At 40.4% G+C, this 24,752-nt stretch overlaps 1 protein-coding gene across 1 annotated transcript in view; it reads right to left on the bottom strand.

Annotated features, from left to right (window-relative positions):
- Positions 1 to 1,832: 1,832 nt before the first annotated feature.
- LOC306961561 (alpha-1,6-mannosylglycoprotein 6-beta-N-acetylglucosaminyltransferase B-like) overlaps positions 1,833 to 24,752 on the bottom strand; it is a 98,766-nt gene continuing 75,846 nt past the window's right edge. Inside the window, exons 9-17 of the mRNA XM_079554350.1 lie at positions 18,367 to 18,498; positions 12,649 to 12,782; positions 11,568 to 11,707; positions 9,142 to 9,297; positions 8,719 to 8,865; positions 8,432 to 8,548; positions 5,220 to 5,294; positions 3,452 to 3,735; positions 1,833 to 2,234 (exon numbers count right to left, since the gene is read on the bottom strand). Of these exons, the coding sequence (XP_079410476.1) occupies positions 2,036 to 2,234; positions 3,452 to 3,735; positions 5,220 to 5,294; positions 8,432 to 8,548; positions 8,719 to 8,865; positions 9,142 to 9,297; positions 11,568 to 11,707; positions 12,649 to 12,782; positions 18,367 to 18,498 (1,384 nt within the window). The 3' untranslated portion in view covers positions 1,833 to 2,035. The remainder of the gene's footprint in view (positions 2,235 to 3,451; positions 3,736 to 5,219; positions 5,295 to 8,431; positions 8,549 to 8,718; positions 8,866 to 9,141; positions 9,298 to 11,567; positions 11,708 to 12,648; positions 12,783 to 18,366; positions 18,499 to 24,752) is intronic.

The following is a 24,752-nucleotide window of genomic DNA, read 5'->3' as shown; positions in this document are numbered from 1 at the left end:
TCCAGTCGCTCTCAGCCTTTGAGACACGTTTGACAGTTATGCTATTAATGAGCACTGCAACCTGCAAACTATACCAGAAACATTACCCTCAGATGTTTTGTTCAGACAAGTTAGGAATGGACATTATTAATTAATGCTGTGTGAAGGGGATCCGGGTCTTTGTGAGGAAAGAGGAAATCAAGGCAAAGATGTCACAAATATGGGGCACATAAAAGAAGAGTGGTCTGGACTAACAGGACGTGCTTTGAATACAAGGTTCCATGTTGTACTATAAACATATTAAGAGAACTCAAGACTATCTTGTGGGACTTTGATGGTGACTGAGTAGCTTGCCCTCTCATCTCACACCAAGAGTTTTTCTTTCTTTTTTGGCATTTACTCGACTGGACAGTGTAGAGACATTAGAGAACAGCGAGACTTTCAGCAAATTGTCGAAGCCGGGATTCAAACAGTGTTCTGCAGCAAGAACAAGTTCAAAAGAGTTCAAAAGATTTTACTGTCAATTAATTTGCAAACTTAATGAAGAGGTTTGAGTCGTACTTTGGAGTGCACATATGGGTCAGCAGAGTGAAGAGGATGGGGCCCAGCGCACAGCCTTGGGGAGGCCCCGTGTTCAGTGTGATGGTTCTGGAGGACTTGCCGCCGACATATACAGCCTGTGGTCCCCCCGTCAAAAACTCCAGCTGCCAGTTGCACACAGTGAACAGAAGAAGGTCCCAAATTGGATTTCTGAGCTGGGTGGTGCCTGTCTGTGGAATATGCATGGATTCCTTGTGTCCTGGATGATTTCCTCTGGGAATTTCTCCATTCAGCTTTGAATGCTATTGGTGTCACCTTCTCCAATCCATCCAGTCATGATGGGAGATAACTACATTATTGTTTTTCTTTAGGGTCATCAGAACAAGTTATCGGCTCATTTGTGTATCTGCGACTAGCTGATTTTGCTATTAAAATTCTTGCTTTTACCCGTATCATTTATCAAGTTTCAGATCTTGAAGTTAAAACTAGTAACTAAAACAGAACAAAAATCACCCCGACAATTTAGTTCATTCAGATTTTTATTTTTTATTTTTCCAGACCTTTCCATCATAAAGCCTCCAAGACAAACACTCACATTCAAACTCTGAAGGCCCATTTCTTGAAAAATAATCTTGCACCCATAATCTTTGTCCTTTGCACCCGTCCCCTGCTTTCTTTTGTGAGTGGAGATGATTGCATTTAGCAGTGTTGCCTCAGACCTGGCCCGGCCTGATAAATGACTCTGTCCATCACCGAAGGAGGTCAGAGCAGGAAACGCAGATAACCCAGTTGTCCATCATCCCTTTGTCAAAGTCCACAGCGGAGATTGGTTATTGACCCGAGGTTACTTTCTCCAAACTGACACATCTGAAGCCCCTGCCAAGGAGGGACACAATAGTTTGGAGCCCGACATACTTCTTCCAGTTCACATTCGTAGTGAGGGTTCAGGCAGAATGTGATATTGGATAAACTTGCCCTTGACAATTTTCAGTCTGTTGCCAATTGTTTGTGAAGCACTTGCTGCATTTTATATCTATAAAAAGTGTTACAAAAATAAAGATAGATTGATTTATGCGTTTAGCACTGTTCCTTCTAAACCACTGCGGAGACCAGGACACCCCCAAAGATCTTCATTTTTGGAGCTGCTCTGACCCAGAATTTGTAGAAAAAATTACGCCAAATCAAATTTAGCACTTAATATTGTCTGAGCGACGGACTACTGTGGGAAAAAAGAAACGGCTTTGATGCAGACATGAGGAAAACAAAAAAGAAGAAGCTGTACCAGAGATTGATTTCAAATGAATTATTTGTTCACTTAATTACCAAACAGCCTCATATCTCTGCGATAGAATGTGAAAACTCTGCAGTTGTTTCCTCAAAACGACCACTCTACCAGTTGTGTTTCATCAGGTCAATCCAAAACCATAACCCGCATGAAACCACCCTGTTTGAGCACTTGAAGGTGTCCGTTGTCCCACTTCACTGTGGTCTTCTGAGCGGCTTCCAAAGACAGTCATTATAGACAGTCTTGGCACAGTGCCACCTGTCCCTGGCGGAAGTCCCTGCAGGGGCACAGGCGCCTGTATTTGGGGGAGTGTCCTGCACAGCTGAACAGCAGAGGCTCTCTCTGAAGACTACACTCTCGCCGCATCACAGAGAACGCCGGGAGGATGTGGTTGATCTCTGAGTCCACTACCTCACACTGAACCTCCAGCCTGAAATCAAATGTGACGCATTAGGAAAACACGTGCAACAAATACAGAAATTATTATATTTTACAGTATTCTATGTTAGTGCAAGGTGGGACAAAATAGATAAACTGCACCTTCAAGGGCGTAGAAAAGAAACATATTTTAAGCTTCACTAATTACAGTCAGATTATGTTTACTTCATGAGCTTCACAGCATGTTTTATTGGGAAGAGTCTGACACATTTGATAGGTTTTAAAATCAAAGAAGTCAAGATGGATTAAATACACTGGAGGAGCGGGAAATGAATGAGAAACCTTCCAGTTAAGAGGCAACCCACAAAATACAGCAGCATGCTCTTCTGTTTGTGAAAGGAAAGTGAAAAGGTAGGTAGATTTCCTTCATCACAAGTAGCAGTTAAAAGAGTGCACAGAAGCTGGATGGAGTGAAACAGGTATGAGGTGTCAGAAAGAGAGAGGATCAGGGAAGAAAGAGACAACAAAGAGGACTGTACACCCACACTGAAACAATGTAACACAGGTACACACTGGCACAAAGACGCTGAATGAAACCCAAGCAGAGAATAAAAGTCAACAGGAGAAGAAGTGCTTCATAGCAGAAGTCTTTGAGGCTCAAACAGCCTGTTCACCCATAGAGAACTGCTACCCTCAACTCTATAAATGCCTGCAAACATTCAGTGTTAACTATTCAGGGCAAGTTTGTGATGGGATTCCATTCAGATACTGTATATTCACACATACTTGCAACATAATGCAAAATATTACAAACAGTTCTAGACTTCCTTTACAAAATCAACAAACTTGTTGGTGTTGTTGAATTTTGACAATGGACTGTGATTTCAGTGATTACGTGTTTTACGTCTGCTGTGAACAGCTGCATGGTCAAATGACTGATGAAAAAGAATTGAAAGTTCCTTCACAATGTAACAGCCTTTTTATATGATCTTATATTATATATCACAATATCACAATATTACAGTCATTACTGCATATTGTTTTGACAAAAGTATCTAATCTAAACCTGGATGCTGTCTGCTGCGTTTGATGTCCTGAAGCTCCACTGCAACTGATTACAACTCAAGGACTAATCACTAATCTCCTCAAAGGGACACTCCATAGATGCCTTTTATTCTGTGCAGTAATAAAAGTAGTAGTAGTAGTAGTAGTAGTAGTAGTAGTTTGACAGAGGGCTCACTTCTTATGTGTTTCAGTTCAGATACTCACGCATGCAGAGCCTCTTTGTTGTTGATGTAGTGGAAGTGCGCGGGCTCACAGATGAAGCCAGAGGACTGGCAGGCCTCCACACAGGACTGGCCCTCCTGAGAAACCAGAAGGCGCAGGGAGCTCAGCGGAGGCCATGCTGCCGGGATGCTCACATTCAGGGCCCATCCAAGCACTGTGGAGTTGGACAGGGGCACAAACAGAGGTCCAGGCATCCTGCTCCCGCCAGCTGTCCCATGTCTGGACAGGTTGGCTGGGACGAAGGGGCGGTCAGGGGCACAGAAGTCCTGCAAGTGAAAGAGACATTTAGTGAGCATAGTGCAATGTCCGCTGTGCGCTGTGGTGTTCTACACTTTCCCTTGTGTGGCATAACTGTGAAATGCACAATACTCGTTTAATCTTTGCATAATAAATAAAATAACATAATCATGACATCTGTAAAATTAATGACTTTTTGAGGAAATTACAATGAAAGTTTCAATATGAGCTTCAAATATGGCTGCAAATCTGCAAATCTATCAATTTGAATATGAGAACACCTCAAAGTGGTTTTATATATAACTATTTACATTATAATGTGTATGTATGACACACAAGCGCATTTTGTTGTTACCATGACCACAGCTTAAAACTGGTTTCAACTTCATTGCATAAGCCTCCTGTTCCCTCAGCCCTTACTTGCCACACAGCGCGTTTACTGTGAAATGCAGCTCACTATTAATGCATTAAGCATGAATGATGCTTCAACAGTATTGAGCTGGACCATGTGGTAGAAGAAACAAGCGTACAAAGGATGTGCGCAATCGTCTACATGGCAAAGAAATGTCAACTTGATTTGTGATACTATTATTATACAGACAATCGAAAAATAGAAGAAAGAGTCCACTCAAGGTTTTGGTAAAATTGTGGAATTCATGATGATTTGTTTCTATAATGATCATTTGTGACGAGTGGACGGGTCCTTTTGGCACCAGAACATATCATTTTCTTTTGTTAAGTCAAAATGGGAATGGAGTAATGGGAAGACAACACAGGCAAAATGGAAGGAATTATTTTGCTATCTTACTAACTGTCATCAATAGGTTTATGTAGGCTCTTAGTCGTCCAAGAAGAAACTATTGGCAATCTGTTCCCCTCCCTCGGGAGCTGTTTAAATCAGCTTAATGTAGCTTGTGTGTTTAACCAGTGTGACATTTGATTACAACAGCAAGAAGAAGCTTCTGAAGATTGAAGTGTAATGTTCTCCAGTCCAGTCGATGATATTTAAATCTGTGCAATGACCATCAAATCAACCACTACATTATGTATTCAATAGCACTAACACTTGTGTACAGTTTAAATTCAAGTTGAGCCGATTGCTAATAAATTATGGCTAGATAAAAACAAGTGAAAAAAAAAAGCAGGTAATGACCCTTTATTGGTGTAACATCTGTCGTCGCCAGTTCGGGTGAAGGCATGGACCCAATGTACAGCCTCTGATGTGATTGTACCAAGCCCTGTCCAAGTCGGATCGTCCATCTTTGTCACAGCCACACTTGTGTTTCTCCTTACTCATCCCTTCTCATTAGTGTCAGCGGGCCTTCTGCTTCACAGCTCCAGGGCGAATTTGTGTCTCCTAATGAGCTTTAGCATGTATTCATCAAACGCCTGCTAACATACATGCCGTGCGCACACAGTTAAGTGGCAGAAAGCGCCGGTCTGGGGTGTGGAATGGCACAAATGATGAAATATTCAGCAGGCTCGGGAGGCGCAGGGCTCACTGGAGACTCACCTGGTTCTGTACATAGACGTGCACTCTCTCCAGCATACCCTCACATGTGTATTCGTAAGGCAGGTACGGCTCAACCTGGAAATACAAGAGCGACATTTGGGATTTTGGTGTGAACTGCATACTGGGGTAGTCCAAAAATCGCTATTCAAATACTAATCCATACCGAAACTACTCATTCGCACATCTATGCCTTGCTGTTTTATAAAGTTAAGTCTTTCATGAATAGTTTTAGAACCGTCTTCATCAGGTATATTTTAATCTCGACTGAAAGCCTACACAATATGGTGAAGTGCACCTAGCAAAAAAAGGAAAACAACTGCGAAATCACTGCACAGTTAGTTCATTGTGAAAACTCCTAAAAAAGAGAAATGGAGCAAGCTCGGGTCTTTTATTTCAGACGCGAATTCAAAACACATTCATTTACCAGGATAATGGAAGAAAATTGCAGCCAGCTCTGGGCCTTCGGAGAGAGATCGAAGTAGCTTGTTCTGCACCCTGGTGAAAAAGGACCTGGCTCGGCAAATGATACACGACTCGCAGGATTGCATTTCCGATCCCAAATCAGAGCGGTCTAAGATTCAGCCGTGTGTGAAATCAGTCTGGGGCCTAGTGTAAGTTGAAGCCTAGAGAAGCAAGTGCGCAGACATGATGCAATTTCAAAAGTCACACATGCTGCAGATTTGATCAAAGTCTTATGTTAATCTCCCTTGTAAGCGCGAGCACAAAATACGCACATGGGCCGACGCGCAGCAGACGGTACCTACACTTCTGTTCTTTTCAAGTATTGTTCAGTTTTACTTCAGCGGGGAGATAACGCTGGAACTAAGGAGAGCTGAGGAGAAATACATGCTATAAAAAGCAAACTGTATATTATGCAAGATGCAGCTCAAACAGTCACTCAGTTATCGCAACTGCATGTGCAAAAGCAGTACAAAATATTTTTATTTGATCAGCTATAGTGACCCAAGGGATGTCACAATCACACATTTGTTGTGAGGAGAAATATTGCGATTTTGTGATCATTCACGATTATCGAAATTATGGAAGAAAATATAATTTTGTCAAAACTTTTACAGCAGTAAATATTCACAAAAAAGAAGCAAGACATTTATGTGATTATGTGCTGGCAGTTTCACTTTAGTTACAGCAACACAAAGGAGATGCACGTGCTTCTTTTGGGACTCTTCCTTTGGCAACGTTATGCAATTATCATGAAAATGGATCCGGTTTGCTCTGTGCACTGCACATTGGATTATTTAACTTGCCACTGACTTCTTGTGTTTTGGGGATTTAACACCAACGCTATTTCTTCAGACTTCATAATTTGTGTCACGGCTCATGAGACACAGCAGCGGTTTACCGTGGGTCTTAAAACTCTTACGATAAACATACCGTGTGCTGTTACAATTACTGTGGTAATTGTAAAATCGGTTAATCTTGACATCACTAAGTGAACCTTATTTTTACACTCCCTAAGCCCTTAACTAAGCCCTTAACTAAGCCCTTAACTTGCTAGCTACACTTTATGCTTATTACTTTTTTGTATATACTGTCATGACAAGGAAAATGTCTGAATGGGGATTTAAAGCAAAAAGAAAAAACTCTTGATTTTCTGATGACAGGCAAATGGGGAAATTGCTTTGTATTGCGTAACTGAGCCACTCAGTAAGTCACTCATACGTCCTGGAGGTAGTATATCACTGCATTCCTATACACATAACTGCATACACACCAGTGAGCATTATCAATGTGCCTTCTGCATAAGGCTGCCTGCTGGTGCGCCATGGCTGCAGTGAAGGGTGAAGGGAGTCAACAGAGGGTTGCAGTGATCCAAAGCCTCTCAACTGAAGCTTGTCTGACAGAACAAGAATCCACAGAGGCAGATATCACCTTCTCCTGATCTCCATGCACTGCTCCTAATCTGCTCCAAACACAAGCATTTACTCCCTGTTTGAAAGATCCCTGTCTCCTTCCTGTCTGTGAGGTGAAAGTGAGATTAATGTTTTGTTTGGACTGACACTGCAATTTAGAATAGAAAACTAAAAGGAATCAGAGCTGTCAGAGTCACAGTAACTAGATCTTTCACTTTAGGACAAAGATCTTAAAATAACAATCTTTGGGGCTATAAACTATGATACTATTCACTGTGAATAGAACTGGAGCCCATAGAAAGCAATGGATATCAGATTCTCTGTAATGTTTTTTTCACAGTATATCACACATATATTTTACTGCTTAAAACCAAAATATCATTGACAGTAAGTCAGCAGTCTTAGTCTCTCCATAATCATTTTAATTTCAGAAGAGTCCCTAAATATGCTCTGCGATCATTCTCCTCAATTAAACCAAAGTGATTTATACTGATTCTCTGGCACTGGCGCACAGTCCATTCATACGTAATACAAAACTATTAATTATTCTGATGCTTCAATTTAATTTTCTTGATGCAGCACAGTTCTGTATGTAAAGGGAAACTTACAACCAGCCTGAGATTCGAGACTTGTCAAGAAAGTGCGGTAAGAAAGATATTATTGATTATAAGTGTTATTAATGTTCTACTGACATATATGCATCCATTCAGCCAGCACTTCTGGTCTCACTCAAATGTCATCTCTTCCTCCTGATTCTTCTCACAGTTTTTAGCCGCCCCAGAAAGATTTAATCTCCCTCTTGACTTCTTAATTAACCTCTCTCTCACTCTTGGCACTGCCTAATGCCCTCATATTTTCTTCCTGCCCACATTTCAAATGAGCACAGTCGAGATGCAATACGATCGGTTATCCTACTTCTAGTTTCTAGCAGATGGTTCAGCCAAGTCACAGAATTACTCTTATCTAAAGTTAAAGTCTTATCTTAAAGTTAGAAAACTCCAAAAAACGTTTAATCCCTAAATGCTACAGAGTTTGCTTTCTGGTGGATTGATAAACAACTATAAAAAAATACATTTACAATCAGTCTTTTGCAGACACCTGATTCGTGGTTGCTGCTGAAGGTCGCCTTGACAACCTCATGCGACTTTGGGTGTGGAGAGCTTTAAGGTCAAGGTAAGGCTGAAGGTCAAAAGACACCAGTCATTCGCAAACTGATCCCATATTCCCATATTGCGTCCCATATTGCATATGACTGGGTCCCATAGGCCCCATATTGTGACTCCAGGTATGGTGAATTGGGGATTTATGTTAAGTGGAGTTAACCAATAGGTAATTGAGTACCTTAGTTCTCATGATTTCCCTGATGGCTGAGTCAAACTCCTCTGAATTGTTGAAGTCAACAGTCATGACGTGAGGTTTACCGATGTACTGCTCTGCATAGGGGTGCTGAGAGGAGACCTGGGGAGAAGCATTCACATGAAGACTGTTAGTACAAGTAGCACTAAGTAGATCGTACAGTATTTAAGATGAGGAATCCCCAAATATCAAAGTAGATAATACCTAAAGAGTCTGAAAAATCGAGACGGCTGAATGTTTGTGTTAATAAACTGATTAATAGGTGGCGATACCTGTCTGGACGTGGGCTTGCCTCTGAAGAACTCATGATTGAGAGAGCTGTGTGGTGGGTTGAACTTCGGCTGAAGAAATATACAACCATTTGCTATTGCTTCTAGAGGAGCGGGGCCTTCGTATGGGAAACCAAAGCCTATGAAGAGCTGGATAAACAGCAGAGACAGAGCTCATATCAATTGTCAAATGCCACAAAACTCCCTGTTAAAACATACCATACGAGCAATTGCAATGTCGTCACGTGATTGAATGTTTTGAATAAATAATGCTAGTTATGATAGGCAAAAATAATGTTCGTGAACAGGACATTGCTTCCCTTGCACTGTAGCAAACTGGTAAGTTTCTAAAACAGCATTAGAGGCCTAGATGCATCAGTTTTTGCCTTTCATTCACACAAACATCTGTGGCAGTGGAGGTCTTGCCTTGGCCTTGCGCAACAGCTGCTGCAGTTCATGCTGTGGCAGGAGGCCGTGGTTCTTCACGAAGGCTGGGACTTCAGGAGGTCTCTGGGTCTCGTAGTACACTGTGCCATGGACTTCCATGTAACGATGCAGGATCTGAAGGAAGCCCTCCTTACCCTGCAGAAAGGAGAGGAACAGTAGAAGTATGAGAATGAGGATGAAAAGCTAGATTGAAAAGGACTCAAGGCGATGCTTAGTAAACTATATTTTTTAAGGAAGAAAATAAACTTAGCTAAACTGTAAGCTGTACTATAAATAAATGCCACTCTTCATGCATCCCAAATGTTGTTGTCAGTCTTCTCTTACTATGCATACTTTGGTTTGAAATCAACCTAATTCTTTACTTGATGGCAATACCACCATTCATCTGACCAAAATTTCATACAAAAAAGTAGACTTGCTTTCAATTCATTTGTGTTTTTTCATGGTTTCGAACATTTTTCATCATTTTTTTCTCATTTCCATGGTGCATTTATAATTTTTTACATGCAGCAGGTCAAGAAACAAGGAGCCGTTCTTTCAAGTGTGACCTGCAGGTTTAACATAAAGCACAGGCGCTGCTTACAGTAACAGCCAACATTAAATCATGAGCAGGGCGGGACCCCGGGCTGAAGTATTGAGTGGCTGACCAGTGTTAAGCAGTTTACTCTCTTCTTGTTCCGTGCTGAGGCCCCCTGCAGCAGTAATTGGAAGCTGTACCGATCAATAGCATCCTCCACTAGGATTTTCCCAGCCAATTAGGAGATTAGCTCAAGTGCTAAGTGTAGCAGACAACACAAATTAGCATAAAGGGAATCACAGTGCAGACTCTGTGCCCTGCATTCCAGTCCACTATTTAGAGTGTGCAAGTTTATTTCTGAAGTGTCAATGCTATATCAGTCTCCAGAACAAAGACAATAGAGAGCCAGGTAGACTGATGTGCAATTACTGACTTTCTGAGCCAGGCTGAATGTCTTGTACTATAAATAATGCATAAAAAGATAGGTTTATATGTATAGACTTGGAAAAGAGTTAATGTATTCAAATCAATTCTTCAAATGAATTCCTCTGCTCCTGCACAAGGCTAAAGATGGGTATGTTTTTGGCCAAATCTAGCTTTGGGTTAGTGGTGCTTTTTCAGAATAACCTATAATAACCTATAATAACCTATAATCACATAGGCATTATGTATCTTACCTGAAGCTATAAGAAGAAATCATGAAGTCAGATCCAGCGGTGCGCCAGACAAGAGGAGAGAAACAGAAAGCATTAGTGGAGAAAGAACAATGGAAATCAACACGTTTTAGTCCTGTTAGTTATTGTTAGAAACCACAATGATCTGAATCTCCTGCATAGCACTTTGCAGGAAACCTCACGACAACCACTTGAACAATAGAAGCCTGTCAGCAAAATACATTTGAAAGAATAAGCAGCCTCTATTTGAAAGGAAAATTGCCTGCAAATTAAAGCAGCAGAGTTGTGGATATGAGACCACATGGAAGTGAGCCATAATGGTCTAACACAGCAGGCAGCAAACTTCACAGCTATTCCACTGTTCAGATAACCACAGACTACAGTATGTTTTCACAGAGCTGAAAGGGATCCACATGCCACCTCCAGTTTTTATCTAAACGGTCCAAGCTGTAAACCCTGCTACTGCAAAAGAAAAATGATAACAATACTTATTGTGTACCCTTCCCAGTAGTGCGCCAGGTTAAGAAACACTGCTGCACAATTTTGTTCTCAAACTAATTTGCAGGTGTACTTGAACATAATCCAGCGAGCAAACCAATGAAAAGTTGGACCAAATCTATAAAACTATACGTAATAAATTAAACAATAAAGGAATTTGAGGCTTGTAATATAGAGAATATATTGCTTTAGTAATAATAAATTCAATTATGAAAATAAATTCATGGCCAATCCGTAACGGAAACACAAGACATTAAAGCAGTACTAAGTAACTTGTTTCCGTAGTCCCTCTGGGGGTAATACAAGTGTTAATGGGATGATTGGGGGGGTCTTTCATCTCCCCCTGGTGTCTCTGGCCAGAAAACCGCAATTGCAGCTTTCCCTGCCTATGGGTCGGAGGCCCCAATACACACTAATGGAATTACGAAGAAGAAGCTAACAGGCTAGTGGGCAAAGCTAACTGTGGTCTAGCGACACTTAAACAGTATTTACAGTCAAGTTTGAGTGAAAAAAAATATCTCCATTGTGTAATTGGATGTACAATATCCCTCTCTCCCTTTGTCTTTTCTGTCAGTGTAGTGTTTACTCTCACGGACAATTAATGAGTAAAAAAACGCAACATGCTACACTTAGTACTGCTTTAAGGGGAGAGCACGGTGATATCCTTAAAACATTACAGCAGTAATAATGTTAATTCACACACAGCTTTGGTTTTCTAAGTCTACCTTCCACATGCTGGGCTCCTTGCCGTAAACGACCGCCATGTTGTTGACCTTGTTCTGTTGGATGTTCCTCTTCTCTGTGTCGTTGAGCTCTTCTGACACGAACCCCATAAAAGAGTTGTCTGGAGTGTGAGCTAAAGAGTGTGAAAAGCAAGAATATGGCGGAAAGCAAAGAAGAGAATGAAAGTAAAGAGTATTTGTTAATGAGAGGAAAGGACAGATGAGAAAGACACACTCAATCTCATTGGTGTCAGTTCAGTGGCATAATTACTCCATAAGTATTATGAATGTGAGTGCATCATAAAGCCATCTGTTACACTCACATCTTTATATGGAGATAGATTGAGGAATTTTACTGTAACTGTAGCTACAGCGGTTTGATCATATTTAAGAGTAGGCTAAAAAAGAAAATAATCAGGTCGTGTCTGTGTGTCTTTCAAAGATGGTGACTAACAAACATGGAGAGCAATCACATTGGGAACTAGCTTTATAGAACTAGCTTTCTGCACCGTTTTCTCTGAAATGTGCCTGTATTATATCATGAATGATCATAATATTGATATTGATGCTAACTAAATGCGTAAACATCTTCATCTGTCTGACAGAAATGTAAAAGAAAGAGAGATGTCTGTAAGGTTTACTGCAGAAAGAGAGCGGAATTAGGTTACACTGAATAGTTTAATTATGGCAGATAGATGCAGAGAATAGGGTGTGGAAGTAGAAGTTGAAGCACGCTTGAAGGTATGTTAAAAATAGAGACTTCCAACACATTACTTCCAATTAATGTGAGCAGGACGCCAGACCTGTCAAAGGAAATTACAACAGAAAGAGACGTGTTTTGTTAATTTTAGGATGCCTTAAAGTATCAAATACATCAAGAGTGCTAGACAGTTAATAGCAGTGAATTGACATTTTGATTCTGTGTCAAAACTCAGTATGTAAAAACAGAAGCAGCATTAACAAAAGTGTAAAGGCAACATCTCTATACCTCTCTTCATAACCATTACATGCTGAAAAAAAACACACACTATAAAATAGCTGTCTGAAGAGTTGGGCAAGTTTTAGTTGATCTTACGGAACATGGTCATGTACTGCCTGGAGTCGAGGTTCCAGTAGCCCCAGTTGGTCCTGTAGCCGTGCAGTGTGGCGTACTCCTCATGGTTATAGGCCGGCTCTGTCCCAAATGTGTCGATCACCCGGATATGACATCTGCAAGGAGAAGTCTATTACCTCTACAGCAGAATGTCAGCAGACACCATTAAGCCGGCCTCATGGGGCTGGTACAAAGGGTACACTGTTTTGTGACGCTGTTGTTGCTATAGCTCGCTGTTTGAAGACTATATTTTAAAAACCTACTCCCTTCTTCAACACTCAAGTGATGCAGCACAGTTGGCCTGTTAAATGCTTGATTATTACTAACTGCACATTCATTTTCTTCCACTACTTTTAGAGGTCACAGATGTGTGGGACCCATTTTTCAGCTAATAAAAAAACAATTAACAACATTTTAATGAAGAACAAAATTTTGGATCACAATGCAGCCAGCAAAACAAAACATGCTCCTACTGATAGACACAAAAAATGAAATTTCTGCAGTGGGAATCAAAGAATGGATTTGGGTGAAGACCTAACCTATTTAAATCTCATATTTTGCTGACTTTAGTCAAGACCTTCATGGAGATGAGCTCGAGACGTCCCTGCTCCCGGTAAAGCTACAGTCCAGTCTGTGGAGGGATGAGCCGCTCACAGCAAACACATGTTTGTTCGGGCAGTTTTTATGTATTCTTCAAATATCTGTAATAAATGCTTGTATTTGATTCTATGTATTGCGTGAAATGTAACGGGGTGTGTCTTTCAAGAAGAAAAGTTGTTTTAGTGTCACCATCGATTGATATATGGTGGAATTCACGTCATGCTATTCATTCACATAGGAAAAAAGTTTGAAAGGCAGCACAAGATAAGTGTATAAGAACCCTTTGACCAACATAAAAGGCAGGAAAAAGAGCTGTGGAACTCTCTGACGTCAGTATTTTAACATTTATCATTTTCATTAGTTAGCTGTATGGAATGTGCCAGAAGTCTCCGAAATGTTAGTGGTTTTGACAACATACTGAAATAGTGGCAGTAGAAGACAACAGACCACCTTTTAGCCTGACAGTAATATCTGAGGCCGTGCTGTCAGGGTTATGTGATAGAAATCCTGTACTTATCTTTGCTCCTGTGCATTCTGACACCACGGCTGAGATTTGACAGTAAACAATGTGTGTTTCTATTTGTAAAGGCCACTGGAAACTGACATTGAATTATTAATACCCAATGTTAGCTTCACTTGTCTTGTATTTGGCCCGGGCCTTCACATATTGCTTCTGGCAGGGGGAAAAGTGTTGGTGCCTACAGATAAGACGTCCCAAAGGGGGAAGGAGGAATAAAAAAGGAGCAGGGAGCGGGGATAAGCGCGTGAGCAGATGGGCTGAATATCTATCAGAAGATCAGAGTATGGGCTAATCTGAGTTAAACGAATGCAAAGTGAAGTTAACATGTCTGTGGGCGAGGGGAGAGAGAAACTGTGTGTCATCTACGGCTGGCATACACAAAACCAAACCATAAACACACACAGTCACAGGCCATAAAACCCTGCTGTGATGCCAAACAGCTGTAATTGTCTCCTAATGTCAAAAAGGCTGAAAGAATGAAAAGAAAAACGTACAAATGGAGCTTAGAAAAACTGCATGCATGAGAAGCACATGCAAAGGAGGATCATCAGCAGCAGCAGCACTCTCTTATTAACACAGGCAATATGAAATGATTTTGTGCAACATGTCAACAAATAGCTGCATGCTCTTTTCCAGCTTGCACTCGCTATTGAGCTACTCTCATGATAATTTACCCCCTAAGACTTTATACATGTTATTTATTAGTGCATCCTGAATAACCAATCTGTAGTACATGAATTCATGTGTTATGAAGCTATGTTCAAGGTCTCTCTTATTTTTTTGCAATCAATATATGAGGGACATTATGGATTCTGTGGAGCTGTAGGCATAGAAAAAAATGTAATGTGTAATTACATGTAACAGTAGACTTGATGTCAAAACAGAGCTGCATAACTAACACGTAAGCAGGCTAATGTGCACTTGAGCCGAATACAACCTTTTAGTTTCTACATGTTACAGGGCCATGTGAAAGCCTCCCAATAGAGTGAATAATCCTGTCTCCCACATCTATCATTCATCCCCCATTAGCTCTGCAGGTCCTTCCCGGTCCTCAGAAATCTATGTGCAATGAGCTCCGGTACAGTACTTAAAGCATTTATTCTGCTCAAATACTGAGTTGTAATTTCACCTCATTGCACTGCTGCTGAAAGAAATTAAAAAGGAGCAAAAATCGTTTATGTTCAAATGTGTGAAATAATTGAGATAAAATGCTGTATTTTCTGTAAGCGAATATGTAAAAGTCTATATTTTGCCATTGCCATTCCACAAATCACAATGTAGGAGCTGTCCATGGTGCTAGACTATGACCGCGTTCCTATTCAGAGTAAACATTACCACATGTACATATAGCACTTTTTTTTTCGTTATTAACTGACATAATTTAACATGTTGTGAAATGAGAGGCCCGGATGAATGTAAAATGGTTAGCCAAGTCAGCATGCTGTGAGATTCCCGGATGTGTGTAAGAGTACTGAGTCATGGATTCCTGCAGTCAGCAGGAAAATACCACTGTCACACAACCTGGCTAACACCAGGCTGCTGTGTGCGCTCGAATTATTTCGAACTGCACAACAGCCTGGGGACCATGGCCAAATCTCCGGTGGATTTGGGAACCAATCACAGAGCGAGGAGGGACGGCAAGACGATGACGCGCTATTCGATATATGGAAGCTTGTAGTTTATTTACGGATAATTAAAAAAAAAGTTTATTTACGGATCCAACATGACAGCAGCAGACACGATGGTATTTTTTGATCAAGCTTTAGACCTTGTTCTAAATAATTTAGCTCAAAAGTTTACAGCGGGTACGTCATACGTCATCTCATACGATGATATGATTGGCTGGGGCTACGTGCAGATGCATGAGACTTTTTTTTTTTTTTTTTTCGTATCGCCCAATAAACGAGTATGGACGCTCGTAAACCACACCTCTCCTACGAGAAAATGAATTGGTGGTCCCCAGACTAAATATCACTTGTGATTTTAGTCTGGTGTTAGCCAGGCTAACTGTCACATGCTCTTCAGCCCAAAATTCATAAAAATAATAAATAGCCTTTTTAACACATGTTATCAGTGTGTTTAGTGTAATTACTTTAGTCGTCTCTGTTACGATGTTAAATAAAAGCAGAAATAACAACAAAAAAGACACCTCACAATGTGGAGGAGGGGGGTCTTTACGTCTATCCTCTCTCTCAAAATGTTAATAGTCTATGAAATTAATAACACGTTTCACTGCAATGTTAAACATTTGGAAGGAGTACCTCTGATGGTGTTCCAAACATGGGACAGACTGGAGCAACGCTCAACAATGGCAATACAGTCTAACTTTAATAATGCGACCGTTGGCTGGAACATAAAGCTACAGTAATTAAAGCGAGCTGAAGGTCCCTAGGTCCAGCTCTTGATTAATGACGCCTTTCAGCTAACAGTGCTCGACTGGACTTTGCTGTGGAGCCAATAGGTCTGAGGAAAGAGAGGGTTTACATTGAGCCCTGACCTGCCTTAGACGTGGAGGGCATAGTGGAATGAACCACTGGTGGTACTTGGGCTTTTTCAGGTGGTACCGAAATAGTAGTATAGTTGTCAACAGTGATATGAATTTATCACTGGGTTCAACTTAATCACAACTTGCTGCTAAAACTGTAATTTAAAAGAGCACATTTTTAAAAATTTGATTGGTGATTTTCCGGAGGAAAATAAGCACACAACAGACGACAATGGGGCACGTCACAAATCACATAAACATCTAACAAGATACTTTATACTGTAGTTCAGCATTCTCATAAATCTGGTCTGGTAAATTAATGTTGTAAAAGATGCATCGTGCTATAAATGCAATAATAAAAAACACAATTGCTTATTTCAGTTGTGTTACTAAGACATGGTAACTACCCATTCAGCAGATGCTACAGGAGAACAAAAGGCTTGTGGGCAAACAGCAGAAGTCAGATTGTGTTAGCGAGAGCAGAAATCACATGTGGTAATGACTGAGCACACAACGCTGACCTCAGCAAACAATTAGACGCAGGCCTCAGCCCGACTGGCATTTGAGGAAATGTGCTGTTGCAAGTGCGAGACAGGAGAGACAGAGACAAGCCTGCAAAACAGCTTTTCATTGCACCTGTACTGATGCAATAATTGGATTTTAAAAATACATGTTGCAGCCCTGTTTGGTGATGACTTAGTTTTCAGGTTGTCATTTGCCATACATTTTCCTGTCTCAGGTTTTTCATTTTCAATTGGCTTTCTCCCCTATCTTTTTTGCACACCGTAAGCAAGAACAAGTATACCTGTATGTCAGCCACTTCTTCCACATACTGTATAGGAGGTCCTCAGAATATCCCATATGGGGGCAAAAATAGAGCATGGGGTTTTGAAAACAAGAGGAGTCGAGGGCTATTTGTTTTCAATATATTAAGAAAATCAGGGAACTTCCCCGTTTGGCTCCAGATCAAGATTCAAGGTTGCTACCCTTTTGAGAAAACTAGTAACTTCTTGTGCAAATAGAAAGGATGTGCAAGACATTTGGAGCTCAATAGAAAGAGCATTTGTTTTCGGAGTGATTCAAGTTTTTAATTTGCATTTAGTGAATATGGGCTAGGTTTACCTCGGAACGCATCCCAACCCCCTTTCACAGTATTTTATAACTATGTTGCATCATAATCTGCGCATGTGCAGTGTTCTGTGAAGACGTTATGATTTTGAAAAGCCCAAACTTCCATTTCGCACATTACCTTGTTTGGCTGCCTCAGTCCCATGGCTGCTGTGGCCTACTTTTTCTGTTCTTTGTAGCTCTACCACAAGCCATTAGAAACACTTTTGTGATGCCACACACACAAGCAAACCTTTTAGGAAATGGTGCTCACTTCGCTTCACTTCAGACATCTTTCTGATCTCTCCATGTTTCTAGGAAAAACATTTCTTTTGTTGATGTGTGTCCTTGTCAATCTAAAAAGCCCTACTTACAGAGGGAGCTGTACCATATCAAGAGGCTTATTGGTCACAAACTGAACCGTACTGAAGGCCCTAGTATGTCATAGCCTCTCAAATCACTGACCTTCATAATTTCTTTCACCTGAAATTATAAGACTTCCTTTGATTGCTTGTTATTTTGCCAGAAGATGGTTCTGTTTCTAGGTTTTCTGCGTAATTTTTATTGGTTATTTTTTGTGTCATTGTGCCATTTAAATGGAGATGGGATTCACTCCCAAAAAGGAATTGTTCCAGCATTGCCCTTTGTGTCCAACTACCGTCCTATCACCCACCCACCAACAATGAAAGCACGCAAATGAAAGGTGACCTCAAAAATGCCCATGACACTTCTGGTGAATACAATCTAATGATTGGCTAAAATTACATTGAGGCAGAAGGGCTGTGAGCTAAACAAGCCGAGTGAGTTACTGTTGGGCGTCTGGACAATGACAAGCACACCTTATTACCAGCCATAATGAATCCATAAACACGGCCAATAAAGAAACCTGATAGCCAAGGAAATTGCTGCTGCGGCGCTCACCTCCATCTCCACACGCTGGGAGGAGGCGGCAGATTGATACTGTCGCACACACATTTAAAACACTCACTTATGCCTCTTCAGCGAAAGCCCCATGTGTTGCTTCATCTGCTGGAGGCCGTGGTAGTCCGTGTAGATGAGGTCAAAGGGCAGCGGGCCAGTTAGCGGGCAACTGCCTCTGCCTGGGGGGACGCCGAGAAACCTGAAACACACACAGGAAAAGTGCTGCTGTCAATTCGTTTTCTCTAATTTCGAGCAAGACGTGTCACAAAAAGTTCTACAGCAGCCAGAAGCTTTGTCTGAAATAGAATACTTTACTTGAGGCTAAAACAAAAGGCAATTGAGAGATGTGAACATTGCGGCAATCAAAAGTATCCATTCAGTTCAGAGCTCTGACAACCGCAAATCAAACAATCTGTCAAAACAGTTTATTCTAAATGGAGGAGAACAGTGTTGTTGAGGCTAAGCTACTATCCTTTTCAGAGAGAAAAATAAGTGTGAGCAACAGAAGTGATAGAAAGACAGCCCACTCAACAGACACCGGTACGTATGGTTGGCCTCACATAATCCTCCCAAAGAGCTCTACAAAGATACTGTAGCTACAACACGATTCTGTCAGTAGCTCACTAAAACACTTATGCAAGGCTGATCTACCACGCTGAACAATACTGAAGGGTCATTGGCTTTTAGAACAGTTTTTATTACAAAGTTAGACACGCACATAATGCAAGCTACGGAAACTTTTCTTTTTAAGTAACAAAGCAGAATAAAGGTATTGAATATCATATTAAAATATTATGCACAATTACATACGCCAGTACAAAACACTGACCACCTCCATACATTTACATTTTAAATGCTCATGATTTTGACTGTAGGGTGGGTTGGGCAAGACACATATTATCATCAGTAAATGTAACACTGTATATGTTTGAGGACTAGATTAGTGTCATGACAATGTGGCAGTATGACTGTACTCAGAAGAACCGGTTCCTTATGGAGCTTGGGGGTATGAAAGACAAAAGACCAATGAGGTTTAAAGCAGAACTAAGCAACTGTGTATATAGAGATACATTTATATTTATCTCTATATATATTTTTCAAGCCACATTCTATTTACAATATTATGTACCTCAGCTACTACTTCATTCTTCAGGCCACCCTCAGGTCGTCCACATCCACATTTAAGCACACTTCATATCGTATAAATTGACATTTTTATTTGCAAAGATCTACAGCAGCTTATGCTTAATGCTCACCTTCCCACTGTTTCTCCTGACACATCCAAAGTGACAAACACAGGTTACAAGGACGGGCAAAGAGTGACTTTGGTGCAGTGATTAATCAAACAGCATTGCCCTGCTTGGTGTTAGGACACTGCTTCTCCATTCTGCTTATGTGGCAACATACAAGTCCGTTTTAACAATGTTTTACAATGATTTGCATCTGGATTGGTTCAAATGAAGTGCATCCAGTCGATGCACGCGGTGAGATTGCATTGGTTTTCTTCATTTCGTGTGTAACTACTTGTGCTTTCCAGTGCAATGAGCTGTGAGACAAAGCCATTCGATAGTATATGACTGTATTGATCATTTGAACAGCAATATAGCAGGCTGTTAGCAGCACAAGAGCAACACACGTACAGTACAAAGCTGAAGCCAAGTGTCCTTGAGATGTAATTAATACATTTAATATATCTCTACTTACATTTTTCACTTAATGCTACTGTAGTTCCCAAGATCATTGTTTGATGGAGAAACACAGTTGCTTTTACTGCAGTATATTTATCATAAACGGAAAGGCAACACCAAAAATAAATGAATCAGATTAAGTGAAGCATGTATTTATTTCAACACATTAAAGTACATATGATATTTCCTTTTGTTTGGTTTTACAGTCTGCTATGCTGCTTTGCAAGTGCACCAGAGTGACTCCTCCAGATGATTCAAGACGCCCGATGGGCTATAAGCGACCTGCTGCCAACTTGGGGCTAAAATAGTGTCTATGTGGGTGAAAAAGCAGTAGCTGTGTGTTAGGAGTTATTTATTCTGTGTGACACTCTGTGGTGCAAGGACATAGCAGGCATTCTGTCAGCTAATGTCAAGTGCAGAGTCTAAGCTGGCTAAGGGTTGGGCGAGGTCATCTCTGCTTGTTGTGACCAGCTGTGCCATGCATTAAATTAGATCCGCACATTCCTCCAAAAGCGATTTAACCCTTTACAGGGCAAGTGACTATTTTTGGTAATTTCCGCTCATTTCACATGCTGCACATCAATAAGAAGCATGTAGTCCTCACTCAGCTAATTAGAAGAGCTCATCCTACATCACAGATCCCACTACTGTGGCATTTGAACAATCAGCAGAACTTCCTGTTTTCTCTGAAGTCTGAAAAAGAAGTCTAGCGAAATTCTTTTTTTTTTTTTTACATAACTTGAAAACTAACCATGGTAAGTTGATGGAACTCACCCATTTTATTGGTGAATAATTGTGCAATCAAAAGTTTTTATTTTTATTTTTATTCATTTTCATTTTTTAAATTTATTTATTTATTTATTTAAGGTATACATAGAGTGAGCGACAACTAAGATAGTTGTCGCTCACTCTGTGTCAGGTTCGTGAGTCCAATCACCATTAGATAATCACTGAGATATCATAAGTTTCAACAGCTTTGTGACTATCCAATGACGAAATGGAGCAACCATACCATAACCATGTAAGCTTTTTTGAAAGACAGAAAAGATTGGCTTTTTCCCAGAGAACTTGCATTTATGGATACAATTTTTTGCCTGAAGCAACAACAGGTTTATAATAAAGGTTTTCTCACAGTTTGTGTTTTCAGAGAAGAAGCCAAATATCACATGGTCATAGTGCAGATCATATTTCATCTTAAGCTTAACAAAGATAAATCTGGACAGGTCTTTCCACAGTTTTTGTAACATTGATTTTCTGCATGATATTAAAAAAATGTGAAAAATGTGACAACGGAGCTAAACTTGTGTTATGTCCCCTAATAACACTCTTCAGTTGAAATGATTTATTTCAAAGTATTTCTTTGAATGCCCTATAAAGGGTTAAACTAACCACCAATGATACAGACTAGTAGTTTACTGTTTAACTGTAAACACTGATAAAACAAATTATTAGCAAAGCAATATTCACTATTTTTGTATCTTGCAATCATAAGAAAGTAGTGATATTTTACTTTAGGGGTAAATGCACTGCTGTAAAAGAAACCCCCCAATCTCAGTGGAATTTTCTAGTTTAGTTAACAAATAAGAAAGAAAATGCAATCTTGTTGATCACAAACTTGATCTTCAAAGCTGAAGGTTGTAAGTTTGCAAGAACATTGTGCATTGTTACCTGATTTTAAGAGATAAGATAAGATAAACCTTTTAAGATAAACCTTTTATTGATCTCACAAAGGAGAAATTCACTTGTTACAGTCGGCGTTCAAGAAGATCCCTCAGAGTTAATAAAGTGCAGCTGATGCACTTTATTAACTCTGAGTGATCTTCTTAACCTATTCAAACAAACAAATCAAACCGCTCATATGCAACATCAACAACAACAACAACAACAACAACAACAACACACGCCCACACAAAAAACGCAGAGGTATAGGAGCAGCTGACAGCGCCCAGTTATCAGCTAAGGCAGGGCGCGGCAGATAAGACAGCCTTGAGGCATCGTAAACACCAAAAGAGGAAGAAGAGAGGGGGATGAAGATGGAGAGAGCAGCGGAGAGGAAGATGAATCAGAGATGAAAGGGAAAAAATAGGCCCCTGTCTGAGATAATAAAATCCTCACATGAAAAGCTACAGGGGAGAGCGAGGTTAGAGCATTGTTGAGGTAGAGGAAGGGGACATGACAAGTGTGGGAGCGACAGAAGGCATATTATTTGTACGATGTATTGTTAACGTTGGATTCCGGCTACTGTGACCATAGACATTAATAGGACTGTGACCCAAAAAAGGGGACGCTGCCGGAACATTGCCGAGTTAAATGGAGGAGGAGCTCCACCTTCATTCGTTCGGTACATGGGACAACCTATTGGCAAACATTTCATGAACACATTTTAAATCCTGTTACTTGCTTGGTCCATGACTAACCTTTCATGAGGCAATGAGAAAAGTTATCTCAAAGGGGTTCAGAAATATCTGTATTGTGAAATCCCTTTTGCAGTAAGCAGATGCGGAAAGCACATCAAATTCATATAGTGTAGCACCATACTATAAAATCTCAACAATATTCTTTTACACTTGGCCCTAACAAGAGCTAATAAGACTATAATCCTCTTTCGGACCACAACCCCGAGTTAAATGAGAGCTTTTGAGGGAAAAAAAAGAAAAGCAATTTGGCTCAATTAGTGGAATTAAATGCACATCTCCTGAAGACAGAGGGCTTGGCTCAGTCGGTGGCACTCCCACGCAGAGAGTCGCCTCTGGATGTGAGCGCGATGCTAATAACGGCCGCTCCTGTTTAGTCTCTGAAGACAGCAGCAGCCAGCGCTTTTTCCCTGCATCAGCAACATCGGATCTAATCCCACTAAATCAAGAATAGGAGCAGACTGTATCAGAGGTGAAGGGAGAACACAGGGGAATTTGAAATGCACTCACATACAGCGAGGGAGCGTGCATAAACAGGAAAGAGCAATGTTAGGTGCTTAGGAAGTGGTAAGACCAACAAACTAAATGAAGCAAAATAGGATATGAAGTTTTTTTTCTCCAGAACTGTCACCTTGGGCCTACTAAATAATGAATTAAACCCAATCAAGTTAATAATGCTAAACACCTAACAAACACATTTTAAAGCTTTTTTTTGTAATTAACAACGGTACTCTACTGGGTCATTAATTCTGGTTACGATCCACAAGAACACAAGCTGGTGTACAATTAAAATCCAATTGTACCTTGGTAGAAATTCTCTTACCCCAGAGAACCCATTTCTATACACTGCTGGCCAAAGAAAAGGTTTCTGCATTTGGTCGGGTGTAGTTTCAGAAACACTATGTGCCCAAAGAGTGAGATCTGCTGACGACCTGAACAGCCTGAATGACCAGGTTATTCCATCAAAGGATTCCTTCTTCTTGGATGTCATTCCAAAATGACGATGCCAGGCCTCATTCATAAACATCCTCTTAAGAAACTTTTTAAAACCCGTACTTACGAAGGCAGTGTCGGGAGACTGATTAGCATTCGTCACCGCCTATGATTCTCCATATACGGACAAAAAAGTGCTGTGCGCAAAAGGCAGTAAAATAAGTAACTAAAAACCGACAAAACCCCAAAAGAATAAAATCTCCTAAAATCCTTCGTAAACCTTTAGGCACGCAAATTAGCTCTCATTACAAAATGTTTAAATAGATATAACCTGTAAATGGCGAAAGGGTTTTCCTTCTCTCACAGTGAAGTCAAAGCTAAAAGCGGTCGAACAAAACATAACAGTGTATGATCTTTTTAGTGGCGACTTTTTTTTTCTTTGGTCTGGGAGTGTACAAAAGAAATATCGCTTACTCCTAATAACAGATTTTCTTTTGTTTAGCTCAGGTCCTAACCCTCAATAAAATAAATCCACTTAGTTTACTTAGGTTTCTTAATGTATTTGTATTTTTGCCCAAATCACAAACTAAAATGTCTTCTAAAGTCAAAACAATAATAAAAGGATAATAATAATGATAACAATAAGTCATAGTCATAAAAAAGTAACTGTTGGTAGCAGCTTTTTTATGGGTTGTTGACTGTGGCTCCTAAAATGTTGCTGTTGGCGGCAGAGGTTTGTTTTGTGATAGATTGAACTTGACAGTCACTTTGCTTCTTAGAATCTAGATTAGAGCCTTGTGACTGACTGATATTTTAAAGAGCTGTCAACAACCCAGCCCTGAAGAAGCTGAATGTTTGATGACAAAACATCAACCTAAAATGCCTAAAACATAAAATTCCAGCAATTTTTTGTAATCAATTAGACTTCGGCTTGTTACAGACACCTACAATAAAAGTATTCCATTATCAAGCACTTACTATCAGGATTTCAGGAATGATCAGACCAGTAAGGCCAATAATAAATACCTGATCAAAAAAGACACAATGCAACAGAAGTGAAAAGCTGAAGCACCCAGACACCTTTCCGCTAGAGAGCCAAGAAAAGGCACTTAATCTGAGCTCATCTAAAGTCAAGTGGACCAGTAGCCATCCCACATACACTCCGCTGTACTGCCAGAGTCATCACTTCACAGTCTGAGTGAAAGAGAGAGAGCACGGTCCTATCGACTCAAAACGCTATCACTGACCTACCTACCCCTCTTCTCGTCTCACACCACAAAATGAGACTTTCACGGTATACAGGACATTTCCACTTACAGTAATGACAAGATGCAGTAAGTGCTTTATCCAGTGACGCTTCAGAATGAGGCGAAAACATTAGATTTAGACAAGTGTTAATTAAAAAAGTCAAGTTGAAG

This window comes from Gobius niger, assembly GCF_951799975.1.
Source record: "Gobius niger genome assembly, chromosome: 3".
In the NCBI taxonomy this organism is placed as follows: Eukaryota; Metazoa; Chordata; class Actinopteri; order Gobiiformes; family Gobiidae; genus Gobius; species Gobius niger.
Note: the sequence above shows the minus strand (reverse complement) of the source record. Positions and strands in the feature narration are given on the sequence as shown.